Genomic DNA, 17755 nt, shown 5'->3' with positions numbered 1-17755 from the left:
TTCATCCTGATCAGCAGATTCAGAAGGACACTCATGCAAGTGCAACCATGGCTAGTTCATTTTGTTCGAGTTAATGGACTAATGGCGCATTTCATTCTTCAATCTGTGCAGACTACTACTGAGAACTACACAAAGGGAAGCAACGAGACAGGTAAAATAACATGGTGAGCTGAACAATTTCCCATTCCCCCCATATATGTAAGAATCAAGAAAAACTTTTGTCTTTGTACAGCTATATTTTTAACCTTTGTAGACATCTAGTACTATTACACAGTAAAGTAACGGCCCTGAGGGTGCAAGAATCACCGCCCTCAAAATCACCACTAGCACTATCCTGTGCACCCCACCAAAAAAAAGGGACATTCCTCTAAGCTGCTGCTCTACGACGACGAGCTGTCCTCGTCCGACGAGCTAAGCGTCCGCGAATCATACCGGCGAGGCGGCACCGACGTGCCGGCGCTGACGCGGAACGACTTGCCGGACCCCATCATCACCCGCTCCGGCGTCCTGCCGACGTCCCGGCACACGCGGTCCAGTATCAACAGGAACTCTGTCACCACCATGAACACCCTCAGAGGCTGAGAAGGCTCCTCCATGTTGCCATCGCCATGGAAGTACTGCGTGGTCTCCTTCACACGCTGCAACGCGCCCCTCTCCGCCACCTTCATGCTCCCGATCTCCGCCTGCGCCCTTCCGAGAAAACCATCCATCGACTCGAAGAACCCCGCGCCGGAGCTTTCCTGACGGGCACACGTCTCCCTGAGCTGCAAGACCAGCCTCACTTTCTCGAGGTCGGTCGCGAGCCTCAGCAGGTTGCCGCTCAGCGTGTCCATCTCCAGCGTGGCCGCCTTCCTCACGTTTGAGAGCTCGCTGCTGAGCCCTGCCAGCACTTTCAGGCCGTCCTTCTTGAACCGTTCTTTGCTGGCACTGCCAGTGCCAGGATTGTTGGTTTCTGGTTGGTCGGAGTCGAAGCCTTCTGACCGGATGATCTCTTGAACCACGAAGTGGAGCAGCGTCGTCTTACCGTCGGTTGACTTGATGTCGGCGAGCTTTAGAAGCGTGTCGAGTTTGAAGGCCCTCGCCTCGCCTCGGTTGGTGCCGTCGTTCATGCGGTTCCCGGTCTTGAGAACAGCGTCCAGCAACTTCAAGAATAGATTGCTGCTTCTTAGGTCTGAACAAGCTGCCTGAAAATGTATATTTGACATTGGCCTGAATATTACTCGCTCCGTTCCAAATTACTCGTCGCAGAAATGGATGTATCTAGAACTAAAATACATCTAGATACATCCATACCTGCGACAAGTAATTTGGAACAGAGGGAGTACGTCATAAATTATTTAGACACAAACTGGAACATATCCTAAGAAGTTAATAAAGGATGAACTTCAAAAAAGAGTACTAACAACCAATGCACCACAAACTTGAATATTGCCAGATGTTTATTTTGTGAAGCATGAAACATTTATGATTGATTTATCTAACAAAAAGAAAATATAAGAGGAAGTACTGTAAAATGCAAATTATAAGATGCAATCATCAATTCATCATAGCTAGTTACCTCCATAGTTCCAAAAGATTTCTTTAAATAATTCACTTCAGCATCAAAGTTTGCTCTGTAAAGCATTGCATCCACTCTCTTGAAGGCAAAAGGAACATTAAGGATGTCTTTTAGAAAGCGCTCTGCTGGATCAATTTTTGATAAGTTGCCGCTGTAATCTTTCAGCTTCAACTCTTCTTCTTTTGTTGGTGCCATCTTAGCTAGTGTTTCATACAACTCAGGCTTATCTTCCAGATTTCCTGTTTATTCATGGAATCAAAACTGTCATGATTCAGATCGTCAAAGGGTCGATAAAACAAACTCCATACATAAAAAAAAACTCAATCAATTTCAGGTGGACTTGACTTCCTGATTTAAACAACATGCCAGAAGGACGATTTACCATTTTAGTATTTATGTCAACAACCGAAACAGGAAAAAAATGCATTGCCAAAAGGAGGATCATGAATGCAGTCTGAAGTCTGAACATTGCTGTCCACCTCTTTTCTTTCTAATGAAAAGTCACACCTTTAATACAACATTAAAATATTCAAGCGTTATACTATATTACACAAGTAGTGCTGAACTTTCCATTGTGTCATGTAGCACATGAGTTATATATATTCGATGCTGTAAAGAGTGAACAGTATTCTTGAAAGCTGAATTTATGATAAATGTACAGATGCGATCTGTTGGTTGAGCACAATAAAAAAAGGTCGTAGAAAAAAGTTTGTTGGATCAAACATTCATAGATAATGTCATTGCCAAAAACAAAAATAAGCTAATGAATGCTTCCAAGTGGCATCGTAACTGAAGCAAAAACAGAGTAATAGGCCCACTACTATGTCATCCACAGCATTATCGTTTTCTACAGAAGGTTCTCTCTAACAAAATAAGCTCCTGTCTCTTAACAGCGCCTTGCTAATCATTCTAGTTGATGTAATAGCACACATGGAAGACACCTCATAACAACGATATGCAAACTAGCGATATAACTCATAATACACCAGTCACTTTCAGAACCAGCTATGGGGCTGAATATGTCTGAAGGTGTGCATGGCCAAAGGACCTCCCACTAAAATCCTGGAAAATGTATGCTACTTCTACCAAACGACAAATTGAGCAGTGAACATATCCCGACAACTCATATGTACTATTGTCCAAAGAAATAACCTCATACTTATATAGCTGTAGCCTTTTGACCATGAGGTCACGGGTTCGAGTCCTGGAAACAGCCTCTTGCAGAAATGCAGGGAAAGGCTGCGTACTAAAGACCCAAAATGGTCGGACCCTGCGCAAGCAGGAGCTACATGCACCGGGCTGCCCTTTTTTTTTATCAAACTAATTGCAATCTACGAAACAAAAGTTTGAGAGGATCAAACGAGATTGTCCACCGGCAACAGATTAAGTATGCAATAATATTCCAATAGATTTAGCATTCAATAATATCCCTAAAGGACAATGACGAAAGTGATGCTTCTGCGACACAATACAAGAGAATAGTGTTTCTCGAGAGAAAATAAAAGAGAAAAGTTGACAAGAAGTGATGAATAATCTGAGGAAAAAAAATCTTCAATGAAGGGGCAAGTCAAAATTAGCAGGGAATGACTTCTAACTTTGTATGTAAAAAAAATGTAGAAATTCAACGCAGCTAACACCTCATTCACATGAAACAATTAACCCTGGTAACTGTATGTGATACCAAATCGAAAATATACACATCATATATCTCAAGGTAAAGGTAAAGCACTTGTGTCTTGTCAAAAGATGCAGATCTCCTCTCCAATACATGTCCTAATCTGCCCCACAATCTTACTATTGCCTAAATTGACATGACTAATGATGATATATCACCGATTGTTCACAAAGATATCCACACCAACTAATCAAGACTTAACCACAGAAGAAAGAAAAAAATATGCGTTTCATTGGTCAGATGCGTCCCGCGGTCCAGGCCCTCAGCTCTGGAAACTCAACTATCCACCAACATAAGCTTATAAATGCAAGAATGATCCTTGTTGGAACGCACTGCATCCAGACGATTTGATCGTGAAAGCAACCTCCCACCCAAGAGAAAAATCTTGAATGTGACAATTGAGGTCAAAAGGCAGGACAAGTATAGGAGCCTTCGCTATCGGCTCACATCAAAATAAAAGAAAAGGTGTCATGTAGGGAAGTGGGAAAGATTCCCGGTATGTTAGGAATGTATACTAGTTAGGTGAGCAACACGACAATCGCTGGATTGCTCTGCCTGATAATTATACGGGTTTCAAGGTATAGTATATGCGTATTTGGTGAACATGGTGACGTGTTTCGCCAATTCGGGCACAAAATTCCTGTGTGAAACATACGACTAGAAAACGGTTTGATGAAGCATGTGAAAGGTGTGACGCGGACCTTCTTATAACCGATGAGCACAATAATGGCTTGCAGTTCATGTATCTAGTAGTTCCATGATCACCATGACAGGGCCATTTGGAAGGAACAAAACACGGGACCAGCTTAATCGTAGCACGGGTTATATTCTGAATGTGAAAGTTTTACCAATTCAAGTAAACCTGTCAGGGTGAAATTTTCCCAATCAATCCTTTGCAGCCCTCTTATGTAGCACTGGTATGGGACTTGGCATTGTGGACCAACCAGTGGTCTTCAATCATTTGCCAAGTTGCTGAATGTACTTGGTTCAGCAATAACTAGATTGTACTCATGCACTGGCATGACATGTGGCCTCCGGAATTGCACAAGAGAACAGAAGACAGAATTGCAAGCGCCACAAGGACAGTTGTGGTAGGGGACCTGAACAAACGGGAAGTGGTAATAAGAGTGTGCAAACTCACCGTGCAGGAGTGCTCCGATCACCTCGTCTGCGGTCACATTGAGCGCCTTGAGCATGATAGCCACGTTCTGCAGCCTCTTTGGGTCGAGCAGCCGGCTGTGCTGCCCTCCTCTCGCTGCCGCCTGACCGGAATTCCCCGCGGCGGCGGTGGCGCTGTTTTGGGGGAACAGGTTCTCCATTGCCGCCTCATCCACGCTGTAAATATCACCACACGGTTGCCAACAACAGCTCGGTGAGAAAACAATGAGGTCGCCGAGATACTGTGGAAACAGGAATGGCAGAGGGGCGTACCGGAATGAGTCGGAATTCTTGACCTGGTCCCAGACTGTGGTGCGGCCGGAGATGGCCCGGAGCTTGTCCCAGTGCAGCGGTTTCAGGCTGGGCGGCCGGGTGCTTCCGCCCGGCTGGACGTCAGAGCTCTCGGCTTCCCTGTTCTGGACAGAGGCTTCAGGGGGACTGGTCAGCGCTAAATTGGCCAGGGCGGCAGGAGGAGGCGACTCGGCGGGCATCGGCCGCAGCAGTCTCTGCCTCGGCAACGGTGGCGGACGAGGAGGTCGCAGGCGATTCGCTTGCGGTGGCGGCGCCGCGGGCGCTGGAGCGGGCGTCGGCGGCATCGGCACGGGCGCGGGAGCGGGCGGCGGCGGCATCGGCGCGGGCGCGGGAGCGGGCGGCAAGGGTGGAGGCGCCACGGGCGGCGGCACTGCGTACTCCATGGTGCTGCGCTGGCTCGTGCTCCGGCTGAACGAAGACATGTTGGTCTTCCGCGCGGTGTAAAACGTCGCCTGGTCCTCGTCGGAGGAGGAGTACTCCGTGCCGGTCATAGGCGGCGTGGCCGCGGGCGGCGGCGTCGGCTGCGCGCCCATCCGTTTCAGCGGCGGCAGCGGGCGGAGGTCAGGGCTGGGCTGCTTCTGCAGCTGGAGAGGGCGCAGGTCAGGGCTGGACCGGTGGTGGCGCACCTCCATCACCGCGGTGAGAGGGTCCAGGTAAATCGCGTCCGACGCGGTGGAGCTGGGCGGCGGCGACGTCTGGTGCCGGGCGCTGCTCCCGGCATCACTCGGAATTCTCGCGGCAAGGGCCCCCGCCGGCTTCGCGGCGGCACGGTCGTCCTCCGCGCCCTCGGCGACGCGGCGCCACAGGAGGACGCAGGAGTAGGAAACCACCGCGAGCGCGACGAGGCCCGCTGTGAGCGCGATCGCGACGATGTTGGTGACGCTGGGCGCGGACCGCGCGGGGCCCGAGGTCGCGGCGGCGGCGGCAGCCGGCGGCGGCGGCGCGGCAACATCCGCGGACGCCGGCGGCGGCGGGGACCAGCCGATCGGGAAGAAGGGCTGGTGCAGCGACCGCCGCGGCAGACCACCGCCGTCGGCCGCCGCCGCCGACGGCGACAGCAGCAGCAGTAGCTCGCAGAGCACCAGAGCGAGCACCGCGCGCGCACCCGGCCTCGTCGTTCCCATGGGCGCAGCAGCCGCGGAGAGTTCGAAACCCCTGTAAGTAATTCTAATCTAAATTCCCATGGATTCTGATTTTTCGAAACCTTTTTTCGCGTCGCTGCTTCAGTTTCGTGCTCTTTGTATTGTAGGCAGGGAGAAGGGAGGGGGGAGTGAGGCTGGCTGGCCGATAGCGGCGACGGCGTGCGATGCAGGCAAGGCTCGCTTTCTCCCGGATCCCGTCTCGCTGACCCCCGGGCCCCGGCCTCGCGTGGGCCCCGCGAGTCAGTCAGCGCGGAGACAGGCTGAGCAACGACGATCGCAGGAGGAATACTACTAGCGGCTGTGAAATCAGGCGAGGGACGAGGGAGCGACCCGCCATTTCGGCGTGTTGAACCAGGTGGTCTCCCACGGGAGCGCAATGAATGGGGAGCCGATGACGCGTCAGCGTCCCCGCTGGCAGTCGTCGCGGCCTCGCCTGGAAGTAGTAGTAGAAGAAGAAGAAGCTGGTAGTAGAAAGTAAATGAAGAACTGAGCTGTTGGCGTGTTCGCACACGAGCGGGTTCAGACTTCGGACCAGACCGCTCGCGGGCCCCACGGGGTGACTACACGAGCCAGGTTGGGGGTGAGACGACGCGATATCTGAATTTGTTCTTGTCAATCAAATCAATCGGAAAAAAGAAAAGAAATTTTGTTCCTGCCCGACCTCGTTTTTTCTTCCACCTCACCCGGTGGCGGTGCACTGTTGGCGCGTGGCTGTCAGCCAGGGAGTTTAACTGGCAGGGCCTGTCGGGAATCGGCGGCGACGTGGAGAGATTTTGCACGCGCGGCGGAAGGAATCGGAGGGGAATTTAACTCTGGGTTTGGTAGATGGTGAACCGAAAACATGGCCGCCGATCAAATCTGGAGGTGTACTATGTGGGATTTGCGGGTGTGGAAGAGAAGAGAAAGATACGATGGGGATCGCATTTCGTCAGTGTCAAATCTGAACATATCGCCAACAGTAATGGGACGCTGGCCAACAGTGCCGTCTCCAGCACAACAGCGAACCGAGGAAAGTGGGGGACGAGCTAGTAGTAGAAGCCTAGAAGAAGAACACAGGTCGTGGCCGAGGATCATTGGATCTTACCGAGATTCGCGGCTGCTTGGGAGCTTCCATTGCAACCACCGACCGTGGGGACGGGCATGAAGTTGTCAGGCTGGCAGCATGACCAAAACCGTCCCGGAACAACCGCAGGAGCAGCTCGGTTTCAGCATGCGCGTGAATTCGTCTGACTGAAACTCCCGGTGCCATAACTCATCACTGCTGACAAGAATTGGCTTCGTCTAATGATTTCGGTAGAGTACAGTCCAGTAGTACACTACTACTACTGTGTATCAAGACGTACTTGTGCAGCCATCGTCGATCGCGGTACCGTCCATGATTATTTTTATTTTTATTTTTATATATATTCCCCACATGTACTACCTCATCTAGCAAGCAAAGGCTGACGGGACTTTCTGGTTTGATTCATTGAGCTTTTGACACGAGCGCTTTCGTCCGCTTCAGCCTCCTTCCCCGTCCAGTTCCTTTCAGCATGCGCTGCGGCCATGTATGGTATACACGCCCTCTGAAGCAAAGCATAATGACCCCCTGGAAAGGCCGTCGCCCCTGTAGCTGTAGCTATACCTACGCTAGCCGTTTAGAGACAGACGCCAGTGGCTCCGTTTGGTGAGTGCCGCGCGCGCGCGCTCGCTGTGTGTGGAATTGGCTAGGTGTAGAGGAGCACGGGCGGATCGCGATCGTTTCGTTTCGTCTGCCGCCCGCTCGTGCTGATCGAAGCTTTCGCGGGCCACCGGCTAACCTGCCGATTTGTTGGCTTCTGCCGTGGGGAAGGCGGCTGTTTTGGTCCATGCTCCGTCCCGTACATGCCGCTGTGTTGTCGCTCAGCGGACGGCGGTTAGCCGCCGGCTAGGCGTTCTTCTGAAGGCCCAAGCGGCCCTGTAAACGAGCGCGAGTTGGGTTGCGCCGACAGTTCCAAGATTGTGCACCCGCGGCTCGGAGCACCGGCAGCCGGAGATTCTTGGAGCTCTGGCCTTGTATGCATGCTTCGCGGTCCATGCTCCGCTCTGCAACTACAAGCACTGCGTGCGTCAGATGGGAGCCTACAAGCCTAGGATGCCCTGCCGACAATTCAATTCGGTCCAGTGACAATCATCATGGCCGCCCGCGGGTGCATCGACTGGTTAGAATGTGCTGTAGATGTAGCCTCGTCGACATGCATTAGTGGGGACACAAACACAGGGCAAACTATTGATCGAGATGTGCTTGTTTGGCATCGATGCCTTGCTTTTATAGCAGCCTAGGCAGCTTTGCTACAAGTGGTACGTGGATGGGAAGGGTATTTGTATGTATCATATTACATGTATGGGTCTCACCATATCTTGTCTAGATGTGAGATATTATGTTACATCTAAGATGACGTCATCCTATTTGTGGCCACAACTTTCTCCCCGTTTGTTCTTTAAATTTTCTGCCCATCATTGTATCATTTTTTTTAATCTAGCATTGTTCGTTTTTTACGGGATGTTCATTGTTTGTTTGTCCTAGCTCTGTTTCTTTAAATTTTCAGTCCAGCGTAGTTTAGTTGTTTGTTTTATTAACCACGACATGGGGCGCACACGAAAAAGCAACATGCGATCAAGATTTGCACGACATTGTAAAGTGAAAATATGTGAGTGAAAAAAGTTCATTAATTAAAAGTGAATAAATAAATAATAAAAAGGAATATATAATGAGAAAATAGAAAATGAAAATAAAACAAAAATGTATTTAAGATAGTTCATAATTTAAAACAAATAATGAAACAAAAAGGAAATAACAGACACTGAAAAAGAAAAAGAAATAAATGGTGCTGAATGGAAATGTACAAAAACTAGAAGAATTAGAGTGAGTCACGGCACAGACTTGAAAAAGAAAAGGAGAAAATGCAGCCAACGGCCGAAGAAAATAAAGGTCCGCACCAGATATAGGCCCAGCCCAAGCAAGGGGCAGCACACCTACGCACAGACACATGAGTAGGAAGGCATCGACAGGTTTTTTTTTTTTGAAAACCCCCCATATATTAATCAGAAATAACAAAATTCTTACAATCATTCATTACAAATCTAGCCACGCAGGGCGGAACACTATTACATAAAACACCGTCTGACTTACTATCAAAACAAAATTTAGCAATCTCATGCGCCACCCTATTTGCCTGCCTGTCAATCTTCACTATCTTGAAATCCTTAATGAGGTTTGAGACACTCATCGCCTCCTTTTTCAGGTCCACAAAAGGAGACCTGTCAAAAGAATCTTTTGCCAGAGAAAAAGCAACAGCCGCGCTGTCAGTCTCCAAAATAACAGGACTATGGAATGTAATACCAATATATAACCCAGCAAGCGCCGCACGAAATTCTGCTTTATCCACACAAGTGCACGACCCGATAAAATCCCATGAGGAAACCAGGACTTCGCCAAGGTGATTCCTGGCAATTATCCCAATGCTGGCAGATCTCATGCTCTCCACAAAACTAGCATCAACGTTTATTTTAATATACCCTTGGTCCGGTGGTTCCCAATTACGATGAGCCTTCGCGATTGGTGTGATGTACCTCCCATTATCAATCCCCCCCTTACCTTTGATGCTTAAGTCAACTTGCGCACAGTTTTTGACATTTGTGAAAGATTTCCAGTAATTTCCCACAAAAGTGACAGAAGCACGTAAGGATTCTTTCCCCTTCCCGAAGATCATATCATTTCTGAGATGCCAAGCTCTCCAAAGCATGAATAAAACTTGATCATGTTCTGGCGACCCCAATTGATCAAGCAGAATAAACATCCAGTCCGGCCCCGTAAATCTGAAAAGCTCCTCGGCAGGAATATTCCACTCTTCTCTCATAGCAAAACGAAACGCACGCACCTTTGGGCAAGACACAAGGGCATGGAAAGTACTTTCATCCTCCATCCCGCATATAGTACACATACCTGACACCGTTTGGTGATGAATAACTCTGTTTACCTGGGTCGCCAAACTGTTAGACGCAGCTCGGGACTTTGGCTTTCCAAATAACATCCCACACACTTCTTTCCTTGCCATCCTGAAGGTTTAAAGTCAGTTTATACGCACTTTTAACCGAGAACATGCCATTTTTCTCATAGTACCAAGCGATTAGACCTCCCTCACCTATAGTCTAAATACGTAACCTTAGGATCTCCTCAGCATCATGGTTATAGAATAGGTGCCTGATTAAATTTTCATCCCATCTTCTTGTTCCGCTTATGAATAATTCAGAGACCCATTTCAGTCTAGTGCGGTTCTTTTTGACTAAAACTCTGAGGCCAGAATTTCTAGGTAGCCAATTATCTCTCCAAATATTAACATTTTTTCCATCGGCCACTCTCCATATGACCCCTTTTTTTAGCAGATCCAATCCATGCACAATGCCTTGCCAATTCACGGAGGTAGCCTGCGGGAAAGCAGTATCCAATATGTGACCATTAGGATAATATTTCGCCTTCAAAACCTTAGCACATAAAGAATCTGGATTCACTAGCAACCTCCAAGCCTGTTTAGCCAAGATAGCTTGATTAAACAATCTAAGATCTCGGAAACCCATGCCTCCCTCTCTTTTAGGTTTTGTGAGTTTATCCCAAGCTAGCCAATGAGTTTTCCTTCTGTCATCTTCGTCCCCCCACCAGAAGTTTCTTTTAATCTGAGATCATTCATCACATAATGAAGCTGAAAATTTAAAAATACCCATGGCGTACACTGGGAGCGCTTGCAAAACTGCCTTTATTTGATTTTCCTTTATACCACTGGAGACATATTTTTCAATCCAGTCTGAAACTATTTTTAATGCCTTGTCTTTTGTTGATTGGAACTTACCAACCTTCATTCTACCCTCAGGTACCGGTAAGCCAAGGTACTTATCTTCAAACCCTTCTGAAGTAATATTAAGGATAACCATAGTGGCCACCTGATCCTCCATACTGCACTTTTTGCCAAACTTGATCGAACACTTATCGGGGCTCAGAAGTTGACCAGTTCCCCGCTTATAGCCCGACAAAATATTTTTAATGACCAAGGCTTGATCTATGGACCCCTTGAAAAACAGAAGACTATCATCTGCAAATAATAGATGAGAAATACCTGGTGCATGTCTGTTCAAGTGGAAATCCTTTAGACCACCTTTGTCACATGCATCCTTTAAACAAAGATAGGGCTTCAGCCACAAACAGGAACAAGTACGGCGATAATGGATCCCCTTGCCTGAGCCCACAAGAAGGATAAAAAGGTTCCAACAATTGACCATTAAATCGGACTGAAAATTTCACTGAAGTAACACATGTCATGATCCAGTTAATCCAAGTTGGCGCAAAACCAAAAGCCCCTAGCATACTCTTTAAAAAATGCCAATCTACGCGATCATACACTTTTGCCAGGTCCAACTTATAAGCACAGAACTCTCCACGCTGATCTTTTAAAGTACTCAACGAATGAATACATTCGAAAGCAATAAGTGCGTTATCTGAAATTAACCTTCCGGGTATAAAGGCACTTTGAGTGGGAGAGATCATACCATCCAGAATAGGGTCTCAGTCTATTCACTAGGCACTTCGAAATAATTTTATAAATGACATTGCACAGGCTGATCGGTCTGAATTCCTTGATGGACTGAGGATTTTTCACTTTGGGAATAAGAACAATGGTAGTATCATTTACACCTTCGGGCATAATTCCTGATATAAAGAATTGCTGAACCGCCTTAACAATGTCCTGTTTAATTAAACCCCAATTCCTCTGGAAGAATCTTGCAGGAAAACCATCCGGACCTGGTGCTTTTAGAGGACCTATCTGAAAAAGGGCATCACTAATCTCTTCCTCAGAGAACGGTTTACACAATTCCTCATTCATATCATCATTGACGAGGGGTTTCACCAAGGGAATAATATGAGAAGGATCAACATTAGTATCACAAGAATAAAGATGCTAAAAGAAGGAATTTGTAATACCAATGATTTCATCCACATTCTCAGTAATAGACCCATCACTCCTTTTAATAGCGGAAATATTATTTTTCTTCGCCCTCCAAGAAGCCTTTCTCTGAAAGAACTTCGTGTTACGGTCCCTCAAAAACATTTTCTCAATGCAAGACCTTTGCTTCCACATGACTTCTTCCTTTAATAGAAGTCCGTCCATCTCCAGGAGAATTTTCCTTCTCTCCAGCACAGCTGCCCTATCACTTCTTTTAAACAGAAGATTTAATCTTTTACGAGCAGCCTCCATCTTTTTTGGCAGATAACCAATATGCTCCTGACTCCAAGAGTGCAGGTCTTTCATTAATTTATTGAGATTAGTCGCCACATCCTTTAAATCCCTAACTTGCGAACTATTGCTCCAAAACACCCTAACATGTTCATCCAAAGCCATACTTTCCCTCTCCCAAAAAGCTTCATATCTCAAATGCTTGTTAATAACGACATTAGGCCGACTACCCATCAACTGAATAAACAAAGGATAATGGTCTGACCTGGAGGAAATAACATGTTGTACCTTGCACTGTGGGAACATAGCAATCCATTGAGGGCATGCCACCGCCCGATCAAGACGCACTTTCACATTTTGGAGGCCATCCTGCTTATTATCATACGTCCAAGGCACTCCATGAAAACCCAGATCAAATAAATTGCAATCCGAAAGAAGCTCCCGGAAATTTGCCATGAGCTTAGGCGATCTTTTAGTACGAGAACAATGCTCATACTGCCAATAGCTTCATTAAAATCGCCAACCATAAACCAGGGACCAGAACCCAGAAGTTTAACTCGTCTCAAAAGCTCCCACATGACATACCTTTGGGTCGCCTTTGGTTCTCCATAAACACAAGTGCATCTCCATCTTGATCCATCACTGTTACATATGTACAGATCAATAAAATGGTCCCCAAATTTGTTTAACTCCACAGAGAAGCTCTCATCCCAGAAAATCGCTAAGCCACCACCTTTGCCTTTACCCGAAACAGAAAATACATTTTTCATACCCAAACGGTACCGCAAACTTTCAACATAATCTTTATTTTGCCTAGTCTCAGAAATAAAAATGATGTTGGGTCGGTAAGCTTTATTGATACAAACTAATTCTTGAACTGTACGAGGCCGACCCAGCCCTCTATAGTTCCAACTGATCATTTTCATCACACACGCCCGTCAGTTGACCAACAGCCCCCGGGTCGGTAGCATCCTTAACAAAGCCCTCATCATATTTTCCCTCCCCCACAGACTCTCTCCTTCTACCCTGAGCCACCTCCTCTCCACCATCTACCTCTTTTGTTACATGCACCATATTCCCATCTATGCCTACCTGGGTCTCCACCCTCTCCCCACATACTTTTTTACAAGCAGGTGGCACTACATTGACTCCCTTGGATTCTACACTCTCGGAGCTAGTACTTTTAAAACTAACCACAAGGTCCTGGCCATCAGGCATGCGTCTCTTGTTGCCCGCCGAGCTTATGAGAATCTCAGTAAAAGCCGCCTTGCCACTGGAAAGGTCGCTACCACTGTTCGGGGGTGTAGGGACCCCAAACTGGACGTGCGTCGTGCAAGCCGCCTGCACGACAGCACGTTCCTCTTGCTCCTCCCTATGCAGTCTTCTCCATCGCGCCAAGTTCGTCGAGCCACCAGGGGTAGCCAGACTGAGGCCGCCACCCCCAGCAGCCTTGTCCACCTTAATGCACGCTTCAGCAACATTTTGAGGCATCACGCGGGCTTCAATGCCCCCGGCAAGGAGCAGGGCAGCAGTAGACCCAAGATGGGCGCCCTCATTAGCAGTCTGCCCTCCCTCATGTGCAGCATCAACAGGGAGGGCATCTGCCGGTCCGTCCGCAGCACCAGCAGAAGGCTGCGCCCCTTCACCGGCCGCCAGCAGATCAAGCTGGCTGTCGTGGGCAGCCAACGCCTTTGACAGCTCCTGGATGGCGCCCTCGCCACCTTGGTCACGATCCTTAGTAGGGTCAGTCAGCGAAGGCCACCCCACCTGGGCAACCCCTGACCCTACTGCGTGGTCGTCCTCCAGTCCGCCCTTGGCCGGATCACCCCGCAGCTGCGGGCAAGCCTCCACCGTCAAGTTCTGCACCGCAGTCGACACGGCGGTGACGACCTTCTCCGGAAGCACAACAGGTTCCCTGGACTCCCTCTCTTGGACCACCATGGAGAGGGTCTGTCCTCCGCGGCGCTCTGGACCAACCCCCACCTGAGGCCTCTTCCAGAGCACTGGCGCCTTGATGTCGATGGAGAAAGAAGGCTGTCGGAGCTCTTTGGGAATGCTGCAAAAACTGGCCGTGGTATGCCCCAGCACGCCACAGCAAAAGCAAAATCTAGGTAATTTTTCATACTTTACATCATACAGGACCTCTTTTGTGTTGCCATCCAACATAGTTTCGACGGTGTCGATGACTTTCCGTAGTGGCTCCTCCACACGATGCTTAGCCCGGACACGAAGGTGCTCGTCGACGATCATCTTGTCCTTGTGGGAGACCGTGACCACTTTGCCGAGCTTGTCGCCCATCACTTTGCCCATCTCCACCGTCTTGAGTGGGACAGGAAGGCCCCAGATTTGTACCCAGATCTTGATGGAGTCGAGGGGCACGTCTTCCGGATTTCCCCTCCCGTCGAAGGCCGCAAGCACCACAACATCATCTCTGAAATGCCATGGCCCAGCATGCAAAACGTGACTCCGGTCACCCTCCTCCTTGAAAGTGATGATGAAGCGGCGGTCTTCACTGGTGACACGCTGGGCCACGGCATCGCCGCGTAGCCGCCACGGTCCTCTGAGCTCGTTGACGACCATCTTGGGGTCAACCGGGTACGGAGAGAGCACCCGTCCGACCACCAGCTTTCTGGCCACCGCCCGAAGAGCCGCCTCCAGGTTGATGACGATTGGCTTGTTGGGAGCCCTCGAGCTCGAGGCCTCCTTGATCTTCCCGTATCTACGGAGTTGGGGAGGCGCCGCCGCAGCCGTGAAGCCAACGACAGTTTTAGGAGTGGTGGTGATCGCCAGCCCATCCGGGCCACCCACTGTTGCCTTCCCCTTCTCCAGCATCGGGGTGTTGGTCTTCTCTCTAGCCACTGCATCAGCGGACGCAGGAGCAGAAGTGGCCGCGCTAGCGGCGCCCACGGCGTCCACGGCGCCATCCGATCCCATCACCGGTGCGCCCAAGTTGGTACCAGTACTCATGGCGCCACCATCTAGGTCCATCTCTGTCTCCCGACTGGTGGCCATCGGTTCCTGTTTCACACAAAGAGGACAGAGCGCAGACACAGGAGGAACAGAGTACATCCAAAATTGGTACAACTCTCCCTGATTCCCTTCCCTCAAATACTCCCTTGACACCACAAATTTCTCCCTCATACTAACGCTATTAGCGTTGAGAATTAAACCAGCATAATCCCCAATCCCAACGGAAACAAATTTGGAATTAATTTTGGAAGAAATTGATTCTTCACTCTCCCCATAACTCACCTGAATTTGGTCTATCCTTGCCAAATCAGAGACCGAGATCTCAGCCTCAGTCTGACCTGGAAGAATTTGGCGTCCCTCTCCCTTTGATTTCGCTGCAAACGAATCCATCTTAAGGAACGCATCCGCCTTCTCCCGCTATCTCCGCAGACAACCTTTCTGGTCTGTCGCCCGCCGGAGGATTTTTCTCCCCCGCTGTTTGAAGGTGCTCCACTCATCGTTGTAGAGGCCACACACACCTCCACTCACTCCTCCCACCGCCTTGCCCGGCGCCCGGCCAGGCGTCGGCGCCGCCTTGCCCTGCACCCGGTTCGGCGTCGGTGCCGCCAAGGGGGTCTCCATCCCCCGTTGTTTGAAGGTGCTCCGCTCCACGCTGGAGAGGCCACCCACCCCCCCTCTCACTCCACCCGCCGCCTTGCCCTGCGCCCAGCCCGGCGTCGGTGCCGCCACGGCGGTCTCCATCGGTCAACGGGTTGCCATGGCTATCGTCAGAGCACCGCATCGACAGGTTATTATTAAAAAAAGACAAGTTTAATCTACTCTCTCCGTCCACGAATAAGTGTACATCTAGCTTTTGTTCTAAGTCAAAGTTTAAATAAATTGACTAACTTTATCGAAAATAGTATTAACATATGTGACATCAAATTGATATATTGTCAAAGTACATTTCAAAACGAATCTAGTGATACTAATTTGGTGCCATAAATGCTTTTACTTTTTCCTAGGAAGATGGTCAAAGTATTAAAACTTTGAATTAAGACAAAAAACTAGATATACACTTATTCGCGGACGGAGAAAGTACAGTTCTAGATTTAGATGGGAGATAATATATTACATCTAAATGTGAAATAGCAAAACTGTATATGTATACTTGTACTAGCATGTACCGTGAACCTTTGTAGTTTTTTTTAAAAAACAGAGGAAAAGACTTACCTCATTCATTAATAAAGAAGGAGAGTTTTAGAGTACAAATTAGTGGCTCCACAACATAGCCCGTCCGTCAACAAAAGGAAAATAACAACTACTCTCGCGGCATGATAATGCTCAGGTGCATAGCTCCTGCCGTGACCCAAAGTTTGGCTTCATCTTGGATTAGTTTTAGAATGTAGAAGGGGGGTGTTGATTTCTTCCTAAAAACTCTAGCGTTCCTCTCATTCCAGATGGCCCAACCGACAAGCATAGTAAGAGAAGCCATGGCCTTCTGGTTCGTCGTATTGGGCTTCGACATGTTTGTCCACCAATGTTTGATGCTGCGCTCCGCCTGCCATTGATGGATCTCGAGAGCCCCTAGGCCAAGCCACTCCTTTACCAATCTCCATACGCGCAAGGTGAACCTGCACCGAAAGAAGAGGTGCGCGGACGTCTCGTTTGCCCTTCTGCAGAGGGTGCACAGGCGGCAATTCTCCCAACTTCGCTTCTCCAATCTATCCGTCGTCCATATCCTGTTTTGAATCGCTAACCAAGAGAAGAACTTGACCTTGGGAGGTGCCCAAACCTTCCAAATAGTCTTGTTCATGGTCGTCGTCGTGGAGCCCAAGAACTGGATCCTATAAGCAGAGGCCGCCGAATACTCACCGTTCGCCTCAAATTTCCAGGATATGTCGTCATCAATGTCCGGTGAAAGATGGAATTGTCCAAGCGGACCCAAAGGTCCACAAACTCACAATGTGGTTGATTGTTAGGTTGATGGAAGGATCGATCTTGCGCACCCAAGCATTGTCTCGCAGTGCAACCCTCATCACCCACTTCCTTCGCTTGGAGGCTGTGAAGATGAGGGGGGCGATATCCTTAGGTTTTTTCCCTCTCAACCATGGTGCTTCCCAGAAGGGCGTCTTCCCTCCATTTCCCACGATAATGACAGTGGAGGCGTAGAAGAGGTCCATATCCACCTCCGAGCATGGGTTTCCTAAGCCCACCCAAAGTCTAGTCGGGTCCTTCCACTCCACCCACGGCCATCTCAACCTTAGAGCTCTTGCAAATTTCCCCAATTGTAGCACTCCAAGCCCGCCGAGATGCGTAGGGCGGCAAACAGTCTCCCAGTTGACCTTACATTTTGCACCTGAAGTTTGACTCTGAGCTGACCACAGGAAAGCACGCTCAATTCTATTGACATTGTGTAGCACGCCGGCGGGAACGTTCAGGGATGTATGTGGTAGACGACTTGTGAAGTGAGGACCGATTTGACCAAGGCCGCCCGGACTATTGTGGTGATGTTTCTCCCTTGCCATGGAGGAAGCCTTGCAGCCACCTTGTCCTCAAGGTGTTGGTGAACCTTTGTAGTAGCATACTGCATGGAGCAGGGACCATGGGCGGATCCAGTGTGGGGATTATGGGGGCCATGGCCCCCACAAACATTTTGCAAAACATTTTTTTATTAGTGAATGCTTATAATATATTTCCTCCGTCCCACAATAGT

The 17755-nt window shown here is 48.9% G+C and overlaps 1 protein-coding gene across 1 annotated transcript; it reads right to left on the bottom strand.

The window, feature by feature from the left end:
• Nucleotides 1-170: 170 nt before the first annotated feature.
• Nucleotides 171-6438, bottom strand: LOC125536440 (formin-like protein 13). Its single transcript, XM_048699671.1, has 4 exons — nt 4665-6438; nt 4375-4568; nt 1559-1797; nt 171-1184 (listed from the first exon to the last, which is right to left on the bottom strand). The coding sequence occupies exons 1-4, from the start codon at nt 5825-5827 to the stop codon at nt 381-383; spliced, it is 2400 nt and encodes a 799-aa protein (XP_048555628.1). The 5' UTR covers nt 5828-6438; the 3' UTR covers nt 171-380.
• Nucleotides 6439-17755: the final 11317 nt, after the last annotated feature.

Source organism: Triticum urartu, chromosome 2 (genome assembly GCF_003073215.2).
Source record: "Triticum urartu cultivar G1812 chromosome 2, Tu2.1, whole genome shotgun sequence".
NCBI classification, from domain to species: domain Eukaryota; kingdom Viridiplantae; phylum Streptophyta; class Magnoliopsida; order Poales; family Poaceae; genus Triticum; species Triticum urartu.
Note: the sequence above shows the minus strand (reverse complement) of the source record. Positions and strands in the feature narration are given on the sequence as shown.

Excerpts from the sequence above, each read along its gene's own strand:
- LOC125536440 (XM_048699671.1), bottom strand. The coding sequence starts at position 5,827 with ATGGGAACGACGAGGCCGGGTGCGCGCGCGGTGCTCGCTCTGGTGCTC. Across the intron at positions 4,569-4,664 it reads AAGAATTCCGACTCATTCCG|CGTGGATGAGGCGGCAATGG; the intron begins GTACGCCCCTCT and ends TGATATTTACAG. Across the intron at positions 1,185-1,558 it reads AATCTTTTGGAACTATGGAG|GCAGCTTGTTCAGACCTAAG; the intron begins GTAACTAGCTAT and ends ATACATTTTCAG.